The sequence below is a fragment of the Acinonyx jubatus genome, chromosome A3 (assembly GCF_027475565.1).
Source record: "Acinonyx jubatus isolate Ajub_Pintada_27869175 chromosome A3, VMU_Ajub_asm_v1.0, whole genome shotgun sequence".
Taxonomy (NCBI): Eukaryota; Metazoa; Chordata; class Mammalia; order Carnivora; family Felidae; genus Acinonyx; species Acinonyx jubatus.
The window spans coordinates 126,471,524-126,492,822 of record NC_069388.1 but is presented as its reverse complement, the minus strand read 5'-3'; the positions used below and the strand labels follow the sequence as shown (position 1 = coordinate 126,492,822).

At 38.8% G+C, this 21,299-nt stretch overlaps 1 protein-coding gene across 3 annotated transcripts in view; it reads right to left on the bottom strand.

Moving 5' to 3' along the window:
• Positions 1–21,299, bottom strand: part of NBAS (NBAS subunit of NRZ tethering complex) — a 331,328-nt gene that overhangs the window by 163,066 nt on the left and 146,963 nt on the right. For all 3 annotated transcript variants that reach the window (XM_053201218.1, XM_027077936.2, XM_027077937.2), the window contains exons 27-31: positions 17,511–17,573; positions 15,016–15,138; positions 10,773–10,875; positions 6,861–7,090; positions 3,653–3,765 (exon numbers count right to left, since the gene is read on the bottom strand). In XM_053201218.1, the coding sequence (XP_053057193.1) occupies positions 3,653–3,765; positions 6,861–7,090; positions 10,773–10,875; positions 15,016–15,138; positions 17,511–17,573 (632 nt within the window). The remainder of the gene's footprint in view (positions 1–3,652; positions 3,766–6,860; positions 7,091–10,772; positions 10,876–15,015; positions 15,139–17,510; positions 17,574–21,299) is intronic.

Genomic DNA, 21,299 nt, shown 5'->3' with positions numbered 1-21,299 from the left:
AGGGAATCATGCCCAACAAACCACAGATGCAAAATACCACTTTCAGTCGCTCACGAATGGCACCAAATGTACACAACAGCACAGGCAGTTACTCGTGACATTGCTGAAGTACAAATCTGAATTGGACAGGGGAAGAAGGTGACAATATGCAGCAGTCACTTAGCCGATGAGCAAGAACACCGGAGTTTCCTTATTAAATCTTTTACTTTCACACCACTTCATCAGAAGAGTATGGTCCACTCTTTACAAACACAGGTTTTTGTACCAAACTATCTAGCTTTGAATTCTAGCTCCATCTCTAACTGCGTGACCCTGAGCAAGCTATTTAACCTCCTCTATTTTGATATCATTATCTGGAAGTTGGAAACAATAATAGACACTACTTCATAGAAGACTTTTGAGAACAAATACATATACTTAGAACATGAAAGCTACTCAATAAATGTTAGTTGTATTACTACTACTGACATATGCACAGAAATACTTGTGAAGTATGAGATCCTCTAATGTAAAAATTCTCAATGTTTCAAGACAGAGTTTTCAGGTCTATCTACAGAATATTGTATTATTATCTCCAACTGAGGAAGGGGACATTCAAAAAACACGAAGATGCCACAGGTCACAAAGCTCAGAGCAGATGAATCAGAATTTAAACTCCTACGTGACACTCGTGTGACTCTGTCTTGTTATCGGTGTTAGTCCCCCCCAAGTCAGAAGTGTGCCCTATTCTCTTCATCATTTCAGTTCCTAGAATAGGGTAAGAAGCTAACTTGGGTTTTGAATGGAAGGAAAGCAGAGTAGGAACACGAGAGTGAAGAGATGGTGGGGAAAAGGAACAACGACAAGCAGGTAAGACCACTCGAATTCCACCACCAATTAGACACTAGAACCTCCATGTAAAATAACAAAGATGACACTTGATGCTTGCACGGCCCTTACGATATCCCAGGCACTGTGAACACATGGCCTTCATGTCTATTAGCAATTCTAGAAGTTGTTTATTAGCATCCCCATTTTGTGAATGAGAAAACCTAAACAAAAAGAAAGGTGAAATACGTGTCCAGTCACTAGCTGGACAAAACTGGCTGTGGGTGGCTTTAACCACAGTGCTGTAAGACTGAAAAGTGATTTACCCTACTATAGAAAACACAGGGGACAACTGAAATATCCCACATCTGCCCATGTGAATATTAAGAATAATTTACATAAAACATGAATTTCCAAATGATGGGGAAAAGCACACACGTGTACACACACACACACACACACACACACACACACACTCAAACGTAAGGAATCATTTTTACATGCTATTTCTGTTCCTGTTTTCTATGAACTCTTGAAGTGTCACTCAGTACCCTTAGCCTTCACTTGGTGACCAGTACCAACTCCTGGAGTGTAGGCCAAGGCTTCAAAACAAAGCAGAGTGACAAAATAAACTATGTATGCTATAAAAAAAAATACCTGGACCTTAAGTGTTTAAATACCAAGTTATGTGGTTTGTCCAGTATCCCTGATGACTACAAAAGCATCTTAACCCTAAATTGTATCTACGGCATAAACACAACACACAGGATACAAACGCAGTATCCCGTGTCCCCATCCAGAAAATTTTCTGACATTCATTCCAACAGGAAGCTCCAAATCAATATATCAAGCTGGAAAGCTGTCTGTCAAGACATGAAAGCAAACGTCCTTCTTAAAACACTCTTCAGTCAGGAAATCTCTCAGAAGTAACAGCAGGATAGCAGGTTCAGTCACAGATTCTCAAACCCATCAGATGACGTGCAAACACTGCCAGCAAAATTCCTACTAATGGAGCACCACGGAAAATTACGAGCTCGATTTGTTATTTCAATTCAATTGAACGAATTCATTTGCATTTGGGGAACTGCAAGAATATGTTTTTGTATTACATCAATCTGCCTGGATTAAATAAGCAGCTAAAATACACTCATAGACAGGGGCGCCTGGGTGGCTCAGTCGGTTGAGCATTCCACTTCGGCTCAGGTCATGATCTCACAGTTTGTGAGTCCCAGCCCCGTGTCGGGCTCTGTGCTGACAGCTCGGAGCCTGGAGCCTGTTCGGATCCTGTGTCTCTCTCTCTCTCTGCCCCTCCCCCTCTCATGCTCTGTCTCCCTCTCCTTCAAAAATAAATAAACATTAAAAAGAATTTTTTTAATAAAATACACTCATATACAGAGTCAAAGCTATGAGGGCTTGGCCCAACCAGGGCAAAAGTTTCCTAGTGCTGTATACTCTCCCGGGCTGACGGGCTGAACACCTCAACTGAAAATATAAGTGTTTCAGGGGAGACAGGTAATGATTTAAGACATCTCAGAATAAAATGAAAATGTTTTTTAGTAACTCTGATGAATCTTCACAATTTTAAAAAGCTTTGAGCTCAAAAAACACAATTTTCCAGTGATTTAACAATCTCCTTAAATGTACTTGTTTAAGATGCTACAGGATATGTATAATCACCTAGAAATTACTTCCAAACAATAATATTCAAGGTAACACAAATACTACCTTTTTCAAGTCTAATAAATTTATCTGACAAACTCTAATTTGTAGTAAAACTACAATGGAAACCCACATGAAAACACGAGAAGGTCTCAACTGACTTCTATCCCCTAAGATCCATCTGACTCAAACCCTACACAGGACAAGGACACCAAGGAACCTGTAACAGGACACCACTGTCCAAAGGTACAAGGAGTTTTGGAGGAGGAGGAGGAGGAGGAGGAGGAGGGGGAGGGGGAGGAGGAGGAGGAGGAGGAGGAGGAGGAGGAGGAGGAGGAGGAGGAGAAGAAGAGCCAATGCTAGTGAAAATGCATCAAAAACCAGAGACGGAAACAACTCAGCTATAGCTTCCCCACTCCCAATTCCCAACATTTCCAGGTTTAAGAATAAAGATAAGAAATTACATGGAAGGCACCAAGCATACTGCTAATGATCAAGCTACCCGCTTTATTTAGGGCACGGAGGTCTGGAGTTCAAGGCAACAGAAAATCTATCTCCCACTTGTCACGTAAGGTTCAGGACACTAGGAGACACACACTGTCCTCACCGCACAAAGTACATAATGATCACAAGTGACTGTGTATCAGCAGGCTTGTCTTGGGTGGTACTTACTCAACCTGTACATTTAGGTAAAAGAACTTGAGCATTGTTAAGATATCGCTAGGAATTAAACTCTAAGCAAGAGCTTCCTGTCATTCTTCCTTTTAAAAAAATAGTATCAATTTAAGAATAGTCTGTACTGAGCATAACAAAATAAACTATGATCATGTACAGCTACTTAAATGTATGAAACTGAAACAAAATACAGAAACACTGCATCATCAAAAACTGATGAAGATCTGAAAGTCTATCTGTAATCCCCCATTTCTTTTTGTTTTTATCCAATAGCCTCACGGCTGTTACTAACATTATTCCTTTTAATGGCATAACTGAGAACTTAAAAAATAAATTTATAGTAAGACATCGGCTCTGTTTTTTTTAGATATCCACTTAAGATTTCATTTGAAAATGGGGCAGAGAGTAGGATCTATTGCTAATGGATTAAATGGCCAGAGGTAATGCTAATAATTCAATGCAAAACAACTGAATACTAAGTTAATAATGCAACACTAAATGGAAAACTCACCTTGCAAAGGCAGGATCTTTACCCCAAATTCCTCAAGACATCCAAGGGCTTGGATAAGATCGAGCTCCTCTTGAATGGCCACAGGTCTATCTGTTATCAGCTGTAAGCAGCACCTAGGGGAAACCAGGTAAATTCTGTTGTTTTGGTTTTTTTTTTTTTTTTAAATAACACACGTTTGGCTAAGTTGCCTTTCTGTATTCAACAACGTGAGATCCAACACACATTTATCAAATACTCACTCCACGCCAGGTTCTGCTAGATGCTGTCTATTACCTTCCTGAGTCCTCATAGCAATCCTGTGTGATAGGCAAATAGCATCACCTCCTTTCTAAGGAAGCCAAAATTGAAGCTCAGAGAGGTGAAGTAAGTCGCACAGGGTTATGCTGATAGTAGGTAATGGTACCACAGTGTGAAGCAAAATGTGTTAACTCTGCCTTTAACACTCTTTTTACTGCTGACTCCAAAGGTGATAATCATACAGGAAAGGTTTAAAAAAGGAGACAGATTTCAGGTAATTTCCACTTATTCTTCTAGGGAAAACAAACATCTTGTTTCGGTGACAATTTTGTTTCCCAAAGGAAAAAAGACTAACCTAAGAAACTGCACAAAGGATATTTTTCTGATCAGAAAGAAGAGTCTGTTGGTAATGCAATAGTGAAATGAAAGCGAAACAGGAGAAAGTGACTTTGCTAAACTAAGAATTTGTGATACCCTATGGAGGATTTTAAGCAAGTTTTTAAAAATCCAAACAAAGTGTCCTTAATAAATATTTTAATTAACCAACTTTCTGAAAGGTGCATGTGGAAGGACATTGAGACACAAGCCTAGAAAGACTGGTAGAGATCAGGCCAGGAAGGGCTAATGGTGCTAAAATCATGGACCACCTGATGAAGATCCCATGGCCCCAGTACCCATCTGTATGATGGACAGAGGTCTACCTTGCTTGCAAAACTTTAAAATTTAAATAAGATGAGCACTAACATATACTGCTGACTCAAGAGGAAAAGCGACAGAACCTTGTGGTATCTACCAAAATTCTATCTTTGAACTATCTTTGAACCCAGGAATTCCCAGTTCTAGCAATTTATACTACAGACAGACGAGCACACGCCCACACATAAGTAGGGATGTTGAGTATCATGGTGTTTTTAAAATATAAGAGGGACACCTGGGTGGCTCAGTGAGTTAAGCGTCCAACTCTTGATTTCAGATCAGGTCATGATCTCATGGTTCATGAGATCCACGTATCAGGTTCAGGAGTCCATGGCAGGCAGGCTCTGTGCTGATAGTACATAGCCTTTTTGGGATTCATTCTCTCTCTCTCTCTCTCTGCTCCTCTCCCACTCATGCACGTGGACATGCTTTCTCTCTCTCAAAATAAACTTTAAAATATAAGACAATGCATTAAATCACAAGCTAATCAAATAAATTCTAGAAAGTCAAACAATGGAATATTCTACAACCATCAAAAGAGAATGAATCAAGCCTACAGGCACTCATGAAAAAACCTTCAGAATAGATCATAAGTGGAAATAACAAGATGCAGAAAGGTATGCATCCATTTGTGACTTAAGAAGAGGGTAACGTTCAAGAAGGTATTTTGGAAAGATACATAGGAAAATGACTTAAAAAGATAGCTAAGGGATAAAGTTAGGGCAACAAGAATGAAGAGAGAATTATCAGAAATATCCATTTTTCTATTGTTGAATATTTTTATCTCATTGGATGTATTACTTCCTCAATTAAAAAACTAGTTCAGTGGTGTCTGGGTGGCTCAGTCGGTTGAGTGTCCAACTTCAGCTCAGGTCATGATCTCATGGTTTGTATTTGAGCCCCGCACTAGACTCATTGCTGTCAGCACGGAGCCCGCTTTGATCCTCTGTGCCCTCTCCCCCCACCTCCTCTGTCCCTCTCCTGCTCATGCCCCTTCTCAAAAACAAATAAACATTAAAAAACTAGCTCATGATAATTTAATCAATAAGAATGTAAGGGCTATTTTCTATATTAAATATTACTGTCAACATTTCAATATACCCAGCCTTACAGATCATAATCAGTCTGGTGCCACCTTACACACACATATGGCATCTTTTCCAAATTAACGTGTGTCCTTGTGGGAGAAAAAGGGATGGGATGAGAGGGAAATATCAGAATTGTAGATTTAAAAACAATCTCTGAAAACTCCTGCCAAAAAGATTTAGGTCAAACACAACTCCCAGTTTTAAAAGCTATTCTATTTGATATTTTCATCGTCTGAAATAGAAACACAATCCCTTAGGAGAGAAGAAAAAAAAATTTACTATTTTTAACAACTCTGTCAAGTCCAATAACACGGTTTGAGAAAACATGGTTCTCTCTGTAATAAGATATCACTGGTGGGGGGAAAGTTTCCTTTAAGCTTTTAGCTACTAGTCATTTGGGGGGGAAAATTAATCTAAATAGGTACCACAATCACTACAACCAAATTAATTCCTAATGGGCCTAAAATTTCTATGTGAAAATATAACTATCAAAGTAGTGAAAAACAACATGAAAAACTCTTATAATGGTCTTGGGAATTAAAGGTCTTTCAAAGGATGACACACAAGATAGAAACTATAAAAGAAAACAATCAAAATCTTTAAAGATTCTGAACAGCGATTTGAAAATCATACATAATAAAAACTTGACAATGTGGTTAAAACATGTAAGAGATGCAAAGGGTAAATGTAAGCTCTTAAGAATCAACAGTAAAAAGATCAACACTAAATCTCCAGGACAACAGGCCAAAGAGAAACAGAATTCACAGTCCAGAAATTTCCACCTGGAAGGGACTTTGAAGCTTTATCATCTAATCAGGTCCCTCATCCCCAAACAGAGCAAAGTCATGCAAAGCATATGGCCATTGCCTAAATGTGCTAAAAATTTCCAGAACTTGAATTTACAGGCCATCTCATAAATCCTTTCTAAGAGAAAAGATATACAATCTTACAGATCATCAGCCAGAAAGACTGGGAAAGTATGCTGGAGAAAAGGGGTCACGGGAAAGCTGATGAATATTCATAACGTAATTATCTTTCTGTATTCAAGCAATAAGTAACTGTGCCCCGTGGAGGACAGTCAATCTGCGCCTGTGGTGATATATTTTGTAAAGAACAAAACCAACAGTGGAGTCTGTGTATTCTGACTTCCCCCCTCCCTCTTCTGGAAGAACGTGGAATTACTCTACCTGGCCAGATCCATGCAGCTATCAGTGAGGCTGGTAGAAGCGTTAAAGTACTCTCTGCTGGCGGCCAAAACCAAGTCAATACTTCTTTCATAACTGACCCTGCACTGGGTCTTTCCTTTACGGGCCGCGCTAGCTGGCGGATTTACCGAACAAGCACTGCAGTGCATCATGTGACCAGCTAAGTGGATATTTTCAAGGCGACTGGAACACAAAAGGCTTTCTGTAAATATCTGGGGGAAAGAAGAAACTGGAATTAGCCTCAAAGAGGGCAGATACAGTGCTTCTCAAGAAAACGAAGGCTCTGATATCCAAACGAAATAGATTAAAAAAACATTCATCGTACAGGTAGCAGTTGCACAAGTGACACTGAATGCACTAAACGGCAAGGAAGTACGCTTTAAGTGGCTACTTTTATGTCATGTGAATTTCACCTCAATAAAACAAACTCATCTTTTAGGAAGAAGAAATCATTTAACTGAACGCACTAATAGGAAGCATAATACAGTTGACCCTTGAACAACACAGGGGCAGGGGTGCTGACCTCCCCACGCAGTCAAAAATCCCAGTATAACTTTTGACTCTCCCAAAACTTAACTCCTAACAGCCTACTGTTAAGTGGAAGCCCCAGTGATAATATGGACAGGTGATAAACACATATTTTTTATTTACTGTATTCTATAACTATTCTTACACTAAGGTAAGCCAGAAGTAACATTAAAATCACAAGGAAGAGAAAACACATTTACAGTACTGTACTCACCAAAAACAAAAACAAACCCGTGTATAAGTAACTAGACCCGTGTGGTTCACACCCATGCTGTTCAAGGGTCAACCATACCTCAACGTGTACAATGAACATTTGAGTCAAATATCTGAAGTTCATGTTCATTAAAAACAGAATTCCTTAGACCTACTGTCCCATACTCAACAGGGCCTACTCTGCTTAGACTATTTATAGTAGTTCAATTTTTAAAAGAAAATCTCTGAATATGACACCTATAATTTATGACTGCTTAATGCATCTGAATTCAGGCTTACATACTAGCCAAGCTGCAAATATAACATGGACTTTTTTTTTTCCAACCTGCAAATTAAAAACTATTGAAATAAAACAAGAGCCACTGATAGAAGGTAATCATGCAAACACTGTATTCTACTAGGCAACTAATAGCATCAATATAAAATTTACTGTATAACTGAGATTATGTGCTTATTACTTAGTCCAAAAAAAGTCTTAAAGAGACTCCTTTAAATTTACACTAATAACGTCAATATATAATTAGTATAACAACTTCCCCAAGAATATTCTTCCCTCTTAGGACTCCTCTGTAGGATAAGGATAGCACAGAAACAGAAGCAAGAGTTGAAAAAAGTAGATTTCATGGAGAATAGAGTTTTCTTACAATTAAGGCGACTACCCAATTTTCATGGGATCCCCTCCTTTTCCCTTGTTTCTAGGCCTCTAGGGAAGGTAGTATTTTCAGACAGGCCTTTATTGAAATGACTGATAAGGATAATATTACTAATATCTACATGGGATCTTCTATAAAATACATATTGTGACAGAAAGCAAATTACCAACAAGCAGCTGTAATCACTTACAGGCGACAAGTGAAAATGGCTTAATCCAAGGGACCCAAATGACTTAGATATGACAGTTTCTCTATTCCTTTGGGTTATTCAAGTAAGCCATAGAGAGTTAATGCCAAGTATTGAAAAATATAATTCACTCACTCTAAAATTTAAAAGTTTTTGCTAAAATAAACAATATAGATTTCTGCTCTACCTGCTGTATCGAAACGTTTAACATTTTCAAAATTGTGCCATTGAGCTTTCGAATATCTCCCAAGTATTGTTGAAAACTCCAACATAATAGCCAAGAGTCAGTAGGATAATATAGCATAACTTAAAAGGTACTAAAATAGCATTTAAAAATGTAAGTTTGAAAAAAAAATGTAAGTTTGCCAAATCTGTATTACCTTCCTCTATAACCATTTCAAAACTGTTATAATATGCTTTCAAATGTTTTCTCTAAGAACTGAGACTAATGGCCAGAAGTCATTAAAATATCAAAGTCTAATAAAAAGGTGTTAAAATATAAAACAATTCAATATGTCAAGCTGTTATGCAATTATACAAGAGCTAGTTAAGTATAATATACTTATTGCCAATTTGCAATGAAAATCAAAAACAGGAAAATAACAAAACAATGCCATCCCAACTTAAAAACACTACTGCAGACATATTCATGATGGTTACGTTTTGGATCCCATGTGAATATAGACTTTCTCCTGGAACTGGATTTCAAGTTTTCACTTTAGACACAAAAGGGGAAGCTCCTGGCAGTTACATGTACGTGGTCTGAGACTATAATCATCAATGTAAACTCCATTCTCATTCAAGCATTTAAAAACCTGAAGTTCAAATATAAAACCATTTCTCAACAGTCTATATTAGCACTGTTTTGTTAAAATCACCTTGAATAAAAATGCCAACCAATTTCACAGAATACAGACCTATATTTATAACTCTCATCAACAGGTCATGCTTTGCGATGTCAGAGCAGAGCAACACAAGAAATATTCTATACAATTTCATGCCTGGTTTACTGACAGAAAAACTCAAAACAGGAATCTGCTTTTAAACTATCTCTCACTAAAAGTGGGTTAGCTGGATCATTTTTCCACACGGACTATGAGTAATTGGGTGGTATGACACATACCTTCCAAAAAAAATCATTCAATCCCCTGGGTTACATTCCTAAGTCAATTAGCAACCATATCTTAAGTCTCCTTTGTGTTCTGGACATTCCAATAAGCACCGGGGCACAAGAGGATGAACATGAATACGATAATGCCTACCCTAGGGGCCCATGACCAAAGGGAAGAACCACATGTGGAAACAAGTTACCGCATTTGAAAGACCATAACAGAGACAAGTTACATGAAAGGACAAAGGAAGGCATCCTAGAGGGCATAATTAGTGAAGTGAGTCCTAAAAATTACCAGCAATTTTCAGATAAAGGAAAGAGGGATATATCCAGGCAAAGGGAACGATGCCGGCCGGCAGAGTCACAGAGACGTGAAGCCACATGGTGCGTGCAGAGTCAGGGCAGATGTGGTGGACGTAGCGAAGGACGGGGTACACGGCGACCCTTGCGTGTGCAGAGTAACACAGGAGAGAGCGGACGGGAAAGCTGGTGTGCTGTGGCTTTCTCTGCCACGCTAACAAGCACGGCTACTTTCTGAGGCTGAATGGAGCAAGCAGCAAATGTGAAGAAGGGGCGCGTCACGAAAGGATGTGTTTTAGAAGAATGCTCGGAATCAGTGTAGATGAGAAATACGGAGGTCGGGAGACGAGAAGAATTACAATTTAGCAGAGATGAAGACAGGACGGATTTGACAGACCTTTCCCAGGTACATCAAATACGCTTTAGTGACCAGTAAAACTGAGAAGTGAGAGGAGACAAGGATGTGTCCCTTGGCCCCACTGGGGAGGAACGCACTGAATAACAAAGACAGGGAAGACAGGCGGGGAAGCGCTCAGCTTGGAGAGCACTACCAGGGCGCCTGGCTGGCTCAGGCCACCAAGCGACAGGCTCTTGATTTCAGATCAGGTCATGATCTCATGGTTCCTGAGTTCAAGCCCCGCGCCGGGCTCTGAGCTAACGGCACAGAGCCTGCTTAGGATCCTCTGTTTCCCTCTCTCTCTCCGCCCCTCCCATACTCTCTCTCTCCCTCTCAAAAATAAACAAACTCGGGGGAAAAAAAGAAAAAAAAGAAAGCACTACTCCCTTACTCAATAGTATTACTTATAATGAAGCCTATGGTCATCACCTTTGTGTCCGATAAACACACTGTAACAACGAAACCTTCCGAATTAAGAGGCAATAATTCCCATGTGTAGAGTTACCTCATAGCAAGCATCAGAATCCAGGCAGGTGTAAACATTCTGCTGCATAGTTAACATGTCCTGCAACAACATTCTCCAATGAGACTCAGTGACGGGAGGCTGCCTGTGGAGGGCGGGGAGGGAGGGAGGGAGGGAGGGAGGGAGGGAGGGAGGGAGGGAGAAGAGGAGCAGAAGAAGAAAATAACTCATGAAATCTCTCTTCGATTGGCCAAAAGCAACAAACAAACAAACAAACAAACAAAACCATCGGTGTCACCATTCTATGTGCCACACAACCCGCAAGTGATCAACAGATATAATCTCATTTGAATTTCCAGGAAACAACTTGGATCCGAGGAAGAGTTGAGCGGCTCTGCATCAATGCTAGAGGCTTCCAGAGCTGCCTCAGTCACAGGCCGCCTACACTCCAAACCGGAACAGCATTACGTGATAACAGCAAAGCTAAACAAGCTGTGAGTTTCTGAGACAAAATAAAGCACAGCAAGATGTAGCAGGGACAGCACTTGGACACCAGAGTACTATTGCAGATTCATCTTCATCATACCGCAAGGCCCCACAGGGGATGCTCTGGACCCCGCCCACCCCTGGCGTCCGTCGAGAGGCTGGCGACCCCGGCTCACCAGCAGAGCAGCGCCAGTCGCTCCTTCCAGTGGGGTCCCTGCGGCAGTCCACAGAGCGACCGACCGGGCACTACAGGGGTTATGCTCACCCGGGTGACAGCCCAGGTGCCAGGCGACAAAGCCTTAGAGGTTAGTGGCAGGAGCTGCCCTGTCGGCCTCAGGAGGAAGTTTCATGCCCCACAAGAATCAGTATCTTTCATAACAACTCCATAGGCACAGTTTTCAGGGTCTCCTCAAGGACATGTCAGCGACCACCCTCAGGAAAGCCCAAAGCACAAAGCCCCTCTCAGGTTTCCCAGTTCCTTTCCAGTTCCTCCGGGTCAGAAGCAATTTACCAACCAGGGATCAGTTTTACACAACCAATGAGGCATGCACAATCTCATTGATCAAATACCATTTTATGTTGGAAACCAGGGTTACAGAGTTTGAGAAGTCAACGGTTCACATGGTCTTGCAGCAGGCCAAAGGGGTTTGTTAAAAATTTCACTAAGAATCACATATTAGCTGCATGATTATGAACACTGAATGTTCCTGAATTTCAGTTTCCTCACTTAAAACCCATCTTGGAAAGTGATAAAAAATGGAGATTAATTCTTATAAAACACAGGCATTGAAGCAAGATGTTCTTAAGTTTAAAAACAAGCTCAATCACCTATATGGATTTGAAGAGGTCTCTGAATTTCTCTGAGCTACAGATTCCCTTTTTGTACATTGTGAGGATTAACTGAAACTAGAATGTATGAAGAAACACTCCCTCTGTTTTTCTGGTATAAAGTAGTATTCAATAAATGTTAATGAGTGAATCTGAAAGTTACAAACACATTTCTTTGGTTTCTATAGTTATATACACGATTGCTAATATTGTTTAGCAGGAAAGAGAAAGTTCTGTAATTCTCTCTGCCTCCCCCAAAAGTTCACCTTCGTTGAATATACATGAATTTGGAATCATTACTTGTTTACTTGCTAGTCTTGTCGTTCTACATAATCATGAATCTCATTGTTTGAAAAGGGCAGGTTTTGTTTTATTTTGATTGGCATTTGTCATAAACCAACTGACCGTTTCTTTACCACACATCTTCTCCCTTTTTAATGCATTAAGAATGGGACAAATAGACTATTTGTGTATAATATCATTGCTATAGGGAGAGCCTGTGTTTGGGATCATTGTCGTCAAATCTCTGGTATCCAGGAACTTTTTCACCTAAAATTTTTTATAAGCATATGCTTCATTTGCTTACAGTAGCTTGTATTTATTACACAAAACATATAACTTGTATCCCATATGCAATAAAGCATAAGAGAATGCATTTTTCCCCCAGGAAAAAAAAAAATGACACATTTGCACATTTTCCAGGATCATCCCTGAAATGTGTCCATTACTTAGACCTTGGTAGGTTGAACTCTGTGGCTGAACTTCAAAGAACTGGAGGGCTCTTTCAGATGTGGCTTGCAGGTAAATAAGTTGCAAAATGTTTGAAGTGAGTGTCCATCTTGCACCAGCTGGATAAAATCAAACCTAAGCATTGTCTAGCTGAATCAAATTCTCATAGCCCAGCTGTTCTTCTGGAAGCCATCAACAATGGGACAGATGGTATTAATGTTTTCTCACACATGGCTAGCCATAAGTACAGGTTCTAATTGAAATAAATTATAAGACATTATTTACAATGGCCTTTGCAGAATACATTCAGTAAATATGAACCAAAAGTAGAACCTGAAGGCACTATACCAGATTTGCAAATTAACAGAGAGATCCCTAAATACAAACATGATGTATTAGTTACAGCCCTGGAACAAAGGAATATTTTCCAGGAGAAATAGCATTGCATTCAAGATGGTTAAACTTGATTTGTGTAGATTCAATGAAATCTGCTATCATTTAATATATGCATAAGGATATTCCATAGATGCTGAAGGCCAAGCTATGGTAGCATACATGAAATAATTAGGATTCACTTCAAATTAACTAGTTTGAAAAAAAAAAAAAAGAGGCCATATTCTCTTACATATTCAAAGTAGAACAACGATGAGAAATGAACTATAAGGACTTCAGAAGTATTTGAGGGACTCAAAGGAAGGACAGGAAGTAATATAGCTGCAAAAGCAAGGCTTTCTTGAAGACAAGGTTCTAGAGTCAACATGATCAGAAATACTGACCATTTGTTTATAGTTTTTAAAAAAAATCTTAAGGGGCACCCGGGTGGCTCAGTCGGTTAGGCGTCCGACTTCGACTCAGGTCATGATCTCACAGTTTGTGAGTTCGAGCCCCGCATCGGGCTCTGTGCTGACAGCTTGGAGCCTGAAGCCTGCTTCGGATTCTGTGTCTCCCTCTCTCTGTTCCTCCCCAGCTCGCACTCTGTCTCTCTCAAAAATAAATAAAGATTAAAAAAAAAAAAAACTTAAGACTTGAGTTGCGAAAACTTTTTAAATTATTCATTTAATAATTATTGGGAGAGGACCATCGATATATGAGGTCCTCTATTAGATGTATGGGAACTATAACACTTGCCCCAGAGAAGCTTATGATCTCAAAAGGAACATAAGGCACACACATCAATCACTATGAGTACACTAGTGAAAAAGACAGAGATAGGGAGAGACAAATACAAAATGCCAGGGGATTTCTTAGGAAGGAGAGTTCCTTGAGCAAACCACCAAGCAGTTTGCTACTGTTGACTGGGACAGGATTCCCGGAGACATCTGGGTGGTGTATGTTCACCCATCTACCATCTCAAGGCTGTTATTGTTTATAAGTAGGTCTGAAGGGTCTTAATGCCCTTACAGTCCCACCATAACTACGTGGCACGTGGCAGGTTGGCTCCCTCCAGCTCAGACCTTGACAGAAAGGCCTAACTTATGTATTACCTACAAAAAACACACTTCAAATACAAAACCATAAATTAATTAAACGTTAAAGGTATACCATGCTATATACCAAAAGACACATCATGCTAACACCAATAAAAGGAAAGAGAGAGGAAAATTGTATACAAGGAACTAGAGCTGTCTCTATTTGCAGATGGCATAATATTCAGGAAAACCTACTGGAACTAACGCAGGAGTCCAGCAAGGTAGGAAGACACAAGCTCAATATATATCAAAATTTTTAAAAATATATTTTAACACATACCAATAACTCTATACACTAGGAATGAGCAATACAAAAATGAAATTAAGAAAATAATTCTATTTATAATAACACAAGAAAATAAAATATCAGGAATATTTTACGGTACATGAATATTCATAGCTTTATCTGTAAAAGCCAAAACTCAAAACAACCCACATGTCCCTAAACAGGTGAATAGGTCAACAAAGTGTGATAAAAGTACAGATCAGTGGTAGTCTAGGGTAGGGGTGAGGGAGTGATGGGGAGAAGCTGAAGGGAGGGGAACATAAAGAGGCAAAAAGCAGCTTTTAAGAGTGACAGATTTATTTATTACCTTGATTGTGAGATGGTTTCCTGAGTATATACATATATCAAAACTTAACAAATTCTACACTTTAAATATGTGCAATTTATTGTTGGTCAATTATAACTCAATGAATTGAAGAAAAAGAAAAGAAAAATACTACTATTTTTAACCATATACAAGTATTGATTAATTATGTTCATTACTTACTTCCGACCAGTATGCCTGGTCAATCTGACCATCAGCGCGCGTGCCTCTTCTGAACTAGACTGAGTGTTCTTAACAAACGAAATCGGTTTCTCAAGTCCGTGTTTCTCCAAAAGCTCTGACACACTTAAAGTGAGAAAAGGATATTTTAAATTTTTTTTTAATGTTTTTATTTATTTTTGAGACAGAGAGAGACAGAGCATGATCAGAGGAGGGGCAGAGAGAAAGGGAGACACTGAATCTGAAGCAGGCTCCAGGCTTTAAGCTGTCAGCACAGAGCCCAAAATGGGGCTCAAACTCACAGACTGTGAGATCATACCTGAGCTGAAGTCAGACGCTTAACCAATTGAGACACCCAGGCGCCCCGAGAAAAGGATATTTTAAAGTCTTGTTACCAAACCAAAAAATCTAAGAATCTTACACACGTAGCATTTAGGTGTTTAGTATTTAAAAAAATATATAGCATACAGAATGACCCAATTTTACAAATTACATTAATTTTCAGCCAAAAAAAGTTAACAATTATGTATCCAATTTTATATCCCATACTCTTATGACAATGTACTTAGAACTAGTAACTATTTTTTCAAAAGTATGACATCTCTTTATCTAAAAATAGTTTTTGTAATTTTCCTGCACTCTAAAAGCATCAAATCAGTAAAACAAGCAAAATCTATCATTTCAATATCAAGCTTTAACTCTGAACAAACCTGCTGAGTAACTTATTATAGGCAAGGCTGTTAGAAAAGCAATAAACGGGGTGCCTGGGTGGCTCCGTCAGTTGGGCGTCCAACTTCAGCTCAGGTCACGATCTCGCGGTCTGTGAGTTCAAGCCCCGCGTCAGGCTCTGTGCTGACAGCTCAGAGCCTGAAGCCTGTTTCCCATTCTGTGTCTCCTTCTCTCTCTGACCCTCCCCCATTCATGCTCTGTCTCTCTCTCTCTCAAAAATAAACAAACGTTAAAAAGAAAAAAATTTTAAAAAGAAAAAAAAGAAACAATTTTAGAGTTGGAGCCCCAGAAATACCACAAGGTTTAATCTCCCTCCAAAATCTATTCTATAAAAATATAAAATATGTCACAAATTTTGTCTCATATGAATCTTCTTGAGACCTGGTTTGCCTCCCCGAACCTCACATTTATGAATTAACTACTACTGGACTCACAGAGTGACTGGTTAGACTTCACTAGCTCTTCATAAGAACAGGTTTCACAGGTCATGTCACCTGGTATTAGGTACGCTAAAACATTTTTCAGTGATTGGTGGCTATGAAGTGGAACAGAAATAAAAAGTCCTTATTTTAAACAATGACTTAAACTAAAGAGGCAAAGGCATGGGTACCATCCAGAAACTGACAAGGGGTTACTGTTTCCTTGAGGTTCTAAGAGCATAATGTGACATCAGGACCACTCATGGTTACGCCCAGGAAACATATGTGAAATATACCGTGTTTATTTTACTGTATCTTTGTGAGATAACTGTTCTCAATTTCATTAGGCGAAAAAAACTGTAATCCTCAAATTTGTAAGGAATGATTCTATAGTGGTTTAATCCACTAAGCTTTACTCAAAACGATGCTCAACTTTTCAGGGACATTGGGGACAGAAGAAACACAGCCAACCTAAAATAAGCAAAGCTTGAAAACAAAGAGCAAGCTTGATTTATTAAGCATTTTTCAAGAAAAAAAAAAAACTATAACTTTCAGAACACAAAGTAACACCTTTCAGTCTAGGCAATAATAAATAGAGGAAACAGAGGTCTGGAGGCAACTGAACAATTAATTCTTCATTAAACTCCCATACATACACAGCACATAAAAACACTGTTTCCTTAAATACAACTTGAAACATTTTTATACTCAAGCCCCTTAAATTGAATGAATAAAACTTCTAATTAGTAGACTCCAAATTATATACTTTACTATTTTATCACCACTATAAAGTGATGGTATTACCTATTATTCTATAGTTATATATATTGGAAAAATTCTTATCCCTAAAATTTTAATACAGATATTTAAAAATTACTCAAGCATCTTCATATACACATATAAATACTAGTAAACAGCACATAGCTTCCTAAATAGTAAATTGGGAAATTTCAGGCTCCAAGACAAAGTTTAATGCTTCATTTTGACAGTAAAGAATATGACTACAGAGTTACTTGAAGGCTTTAGTGCAGTTTGATCTAGTTCATATAGTCCATCAAGTGCAATACGCCCAAAAAATGAAAGTCAGGAGTATAATAAATATTGTTTGCTGAAAGATACAGTAATTGCTGCAGAAACTAACATTTCTGTATAGGAGGCATTTTAAAAACTTCATCTAACATTAATCCCATAATCTCCATGAGTTTGAAATTCTAAATAAGAAAGCCGAAGGCTCAAATATCACAGAGCCTGTAAGTGGCAATGCTTGGAATACACTAGACATACTAAAGGTAGTATTTCTTGGACAGTCCTCCTCCCTCAGCACAAAGCCAACAGATTCATTTTTCTCACCTGAGAATTTGTTCCAGTTGGTCGACCATATCATGAAGAGCTGGGGTTGCCTCGGTTTTAGGACTAAAGGATTAAGAGGAAAAAAAATTAAAAAGTTTCAGGAGTAGCTTCTTATATGAAATATAAGACTCAACGAAGTGAAAAAGAGAAACGATGTTTCCCTTATAGTTAATATACAACAATATTACACTGCCTGGGCAAAATTTTAGTCATCTCCTGAATGCATTCAGCCAGCATCTTTCACAACTCAAGAGATGAAAATTAAAAAAATATTGGACTAGAATGATATTCTCTATTACTGATTAGCATGATATGGACAGGTATTTAGCGAAGAACTTTTTGCTCAATTCTGCTAAAAGCAACAAGGAATTATAAGTCAATTTTAGTCTTCTCTTAAAAAAAAAAAAAAGAGGTATAAAGTAAAATCACCATTTGGTTCTGTTCTTTTAACCAAGAAAACAGGTTAGGAAGCATGGCCCTGCACATTGGCTTTCTCCTCCACCTGTCTATAACCCTACCACCCCCTAGAAGTTTCCATTAGGATTCTGTATACTCAGAAGATTTCTCCTGTGTCATCATTCCCTCTGCACCCACTTCAATATTAAGGAACCAAAAAAAAGCAAGGCTATCATGTAGATAATCCCTGGAAGGTAGTGGAGATAAAAAGCAAGGCCTCTCTGAGGAAGCATGTGGACAGGGGACTAGGAGAAACATTATCATGGCAAACATCATACACTAATACAAATGTGGCTGGTAGATTTAGTATGGAACAACACATGTACAAGTGAATGCAGAGATTTGGCACAAAAGCTGAGACGCTACTATAAAAGTCCCCTTCCATCCGGTACAACTCTGCGTCCCTAATATGGAGGGACTGCCCTCAGCCGAGCAGCACCACACCTGATGCTCTCCAGTGCCCCCCACCCCAATGATGCAGCTGAATCCCAGCCAGGTCTTAGGGTTTTATTAGTAAGATGACCGAATAAAACTCTTCATCTGAACTTAGAAAATTAAAAATGTCCTAACTTGAACCCCCCAAAATACTCACTATAAAACTATCAATCTTTCCTGGTCTCAATCTATTTGGCAATTATTTGTGCAGTTTACAAAGATTACACTATCCTTTAAAACCAATTTGAGGCCTTGACCTAGAGTGTTAACACTTAGGTTAACATTAAGTTAGGGTATGTTCCACTTAAAGTCCTTCAGAAGGTCAATTGTCACAGCTACCTTCTATTAACCCACAACAGTAATTTCTTAACTATCATTGTGTAGCTCTACAATAAACATTTGTCACTGACTTTCAAGAATATGGTGTTCCTCCGTTGTGAATTGATAATTCACGAACATAATAACTTTTTTTTTTTCAGCCAGATGGAACATGCTGCCTACGTAAGGTACACGAAAAATTAATGAGGTTAAATAAGTGTTCATTTCATGGCGAAAAAACACATAGTTTACCATTTGGGAAATAATCATGTAACTGCTAAAAACAAACAACTAATCACAGGAAAATACAAACTGACAAACTTGGCATGAAGAAAAAAGAGAACCTCAGAAAATACTCTGAGGCTCTGAATTTTAATATGGGGCTAATTTAAAATGACATGTTATTTAGAAAATTATAAATGTGAAATATAATCATTAAGAAATAAATGGAAAACAAGAGAGTATCAGGCTATTTTTTTATTTACAAAAAAAAAATCTGTTAGATCAAATATCATTAATCTAAAGCCAAGATAAAGAGACATTTCTTAGCCTAGACACTCTTCAAAACCACACTAATTCTGTAATGTAACTGTAATGTCTACATTAAAAAAATGTTCTTTTAATATCATTCCACTGATACTTTACAGTAGGCAAATTACTGTTCAAAAATTAATAGATAGGCTCTAGTTGATATTTATGCTTATTTGATCTTCCTGAAAAACAAAGTCTAATACATTTATTCCTAAAAATTACACACATTACTTGGACGTCAGTGAGTTTGACTAGCAGATTCAAAGACCACAACAGAGGCACAAAGCTGAAAGACAGACCATCAAGTTTCCCAGCTGGGCCATCGAAGGGAAAAAACTCCCATCACTCTGCTTTCGGACACAGATGTTAAGAGAGGCCTCTGCATCTCTTGTAACCCTCTGCAAAGAGTAGTTTTACTACTAACACCCTGACAGCCACTGGGTTGAGGTTTCTAAATGATGGGTACAAAATCGGCTACTACATTCGGTAACTGAATGTAGGTTGCTACCAAATCGGTTACTACAGTCCCTTTACCAGCCTTCTGCTGCCTACTGAAGGCCCATGGCTCTCAGGGGGGCCCACGGTTCCCACAGACACACCTGCTGTTCCTGTTGCTCTTGACTAAGGATGGGAGGTGGCCAATGGTCATAGCTGTATAGGTCTGGGTAATACATACATGTAGAGTCACTCTGTGATTTACCTTTCCCTACATGAAGATTCCTTCAACTGAGACCAAGGAAGGAAAGGATGTATTAAGCACTACTATGGTCTCCATTTAGCTTTACTTTGACAAGTCTCATTGCCTGCATTCCTTCTTGGTGGTCAGTACGGAGACCCCTGCTGAGCGGAGATGAACGATCAAGATCTCCAAACTACCCAACATCTCTACGACATAATGGACAACATCTGAGAACACCACAGACACAAAACATCCAAAACTGAAACCTGAAACAAGAGGACAAATGAGGTGCTCACACACAAGGCCACCCCTCAAGCACTCCTATCATGAAAAGGCTTCAGCCTGTCATAGGCTGCCAGACAGCTTTTTCATGTCTTAGATATGAAGTAATGGCCAAGAATCACTGGACATGAAGGAAAGTCCCTAACGGTAAAAGCAGAGATACAAACAAACAGGATATGAATACTGAGAGACCATGGTGAGAACGTGGGTAATGCAGGGAACAGAGGAACAGGTACATGTGCATCTCTGAAACAAGACTAGGATACTATTTTATTTTAAATGTTCCTGGAATTTAAATAAGAAAGCCAAACTAAATTTTAAAATTTGAAAGAGGGATGAGAAGATAAAACTGAAGACACTCTTAGATCATTTAACAGAAGATCAAAAAGTGGGCAAAAGAATAAAAGGGGTAGTAAACAAAGAAGAAAGTGCAAAAAAAAAAAATAGAGAAAGAAAGAGAGTAAAAAAGAAAAAAAAGGGAAGGAAGTAAAAATAAAATTACCAAGGAAACTGATTAGGGAAAGAATATAAGAAAATTTCCCAATGATCTGAAAGACAAAAGTTTCCAGACTGGAACAGACTAACTAAGTGAACACCACAACAATGCATTTAGACTCACAATAAAACACACCCTTACGATACAGAGATGAAGAGAAGGTATTGAAATATCCAAAAAGGAAGAAAAGCCATATATAAAGTAACAACTTAGAATGATATGGGACTACCTGACAATCCTGGGAGGAGAGGACAAGACGGATGCCTTCAAAACTCACAAGGAAAAGATAATTATAAACCTAGAACTGCAGACACAGCCAAGCCTACTATCAAGTTTAAGGGGGCAATTCTGGTTATCTTTCTGACATGGGACAGTCTTCAAATCAAAATGCCTCCATGTAACCTTTGACAGGAAGCTATTAAGATTTTGCTCCATCAAAATGAGAGAATAAGCGAAGGAAGGAGAAGAGAAGAGATCTCAGAAATGCAATATGCAACACAAGAGAGGCGCAGCAAGTCCCGGGATGGCAGTTGCTCGGAACACACAACAATTAATTCACATCAAAGCAAGAGAAAAGACAAGTCCAAGACGG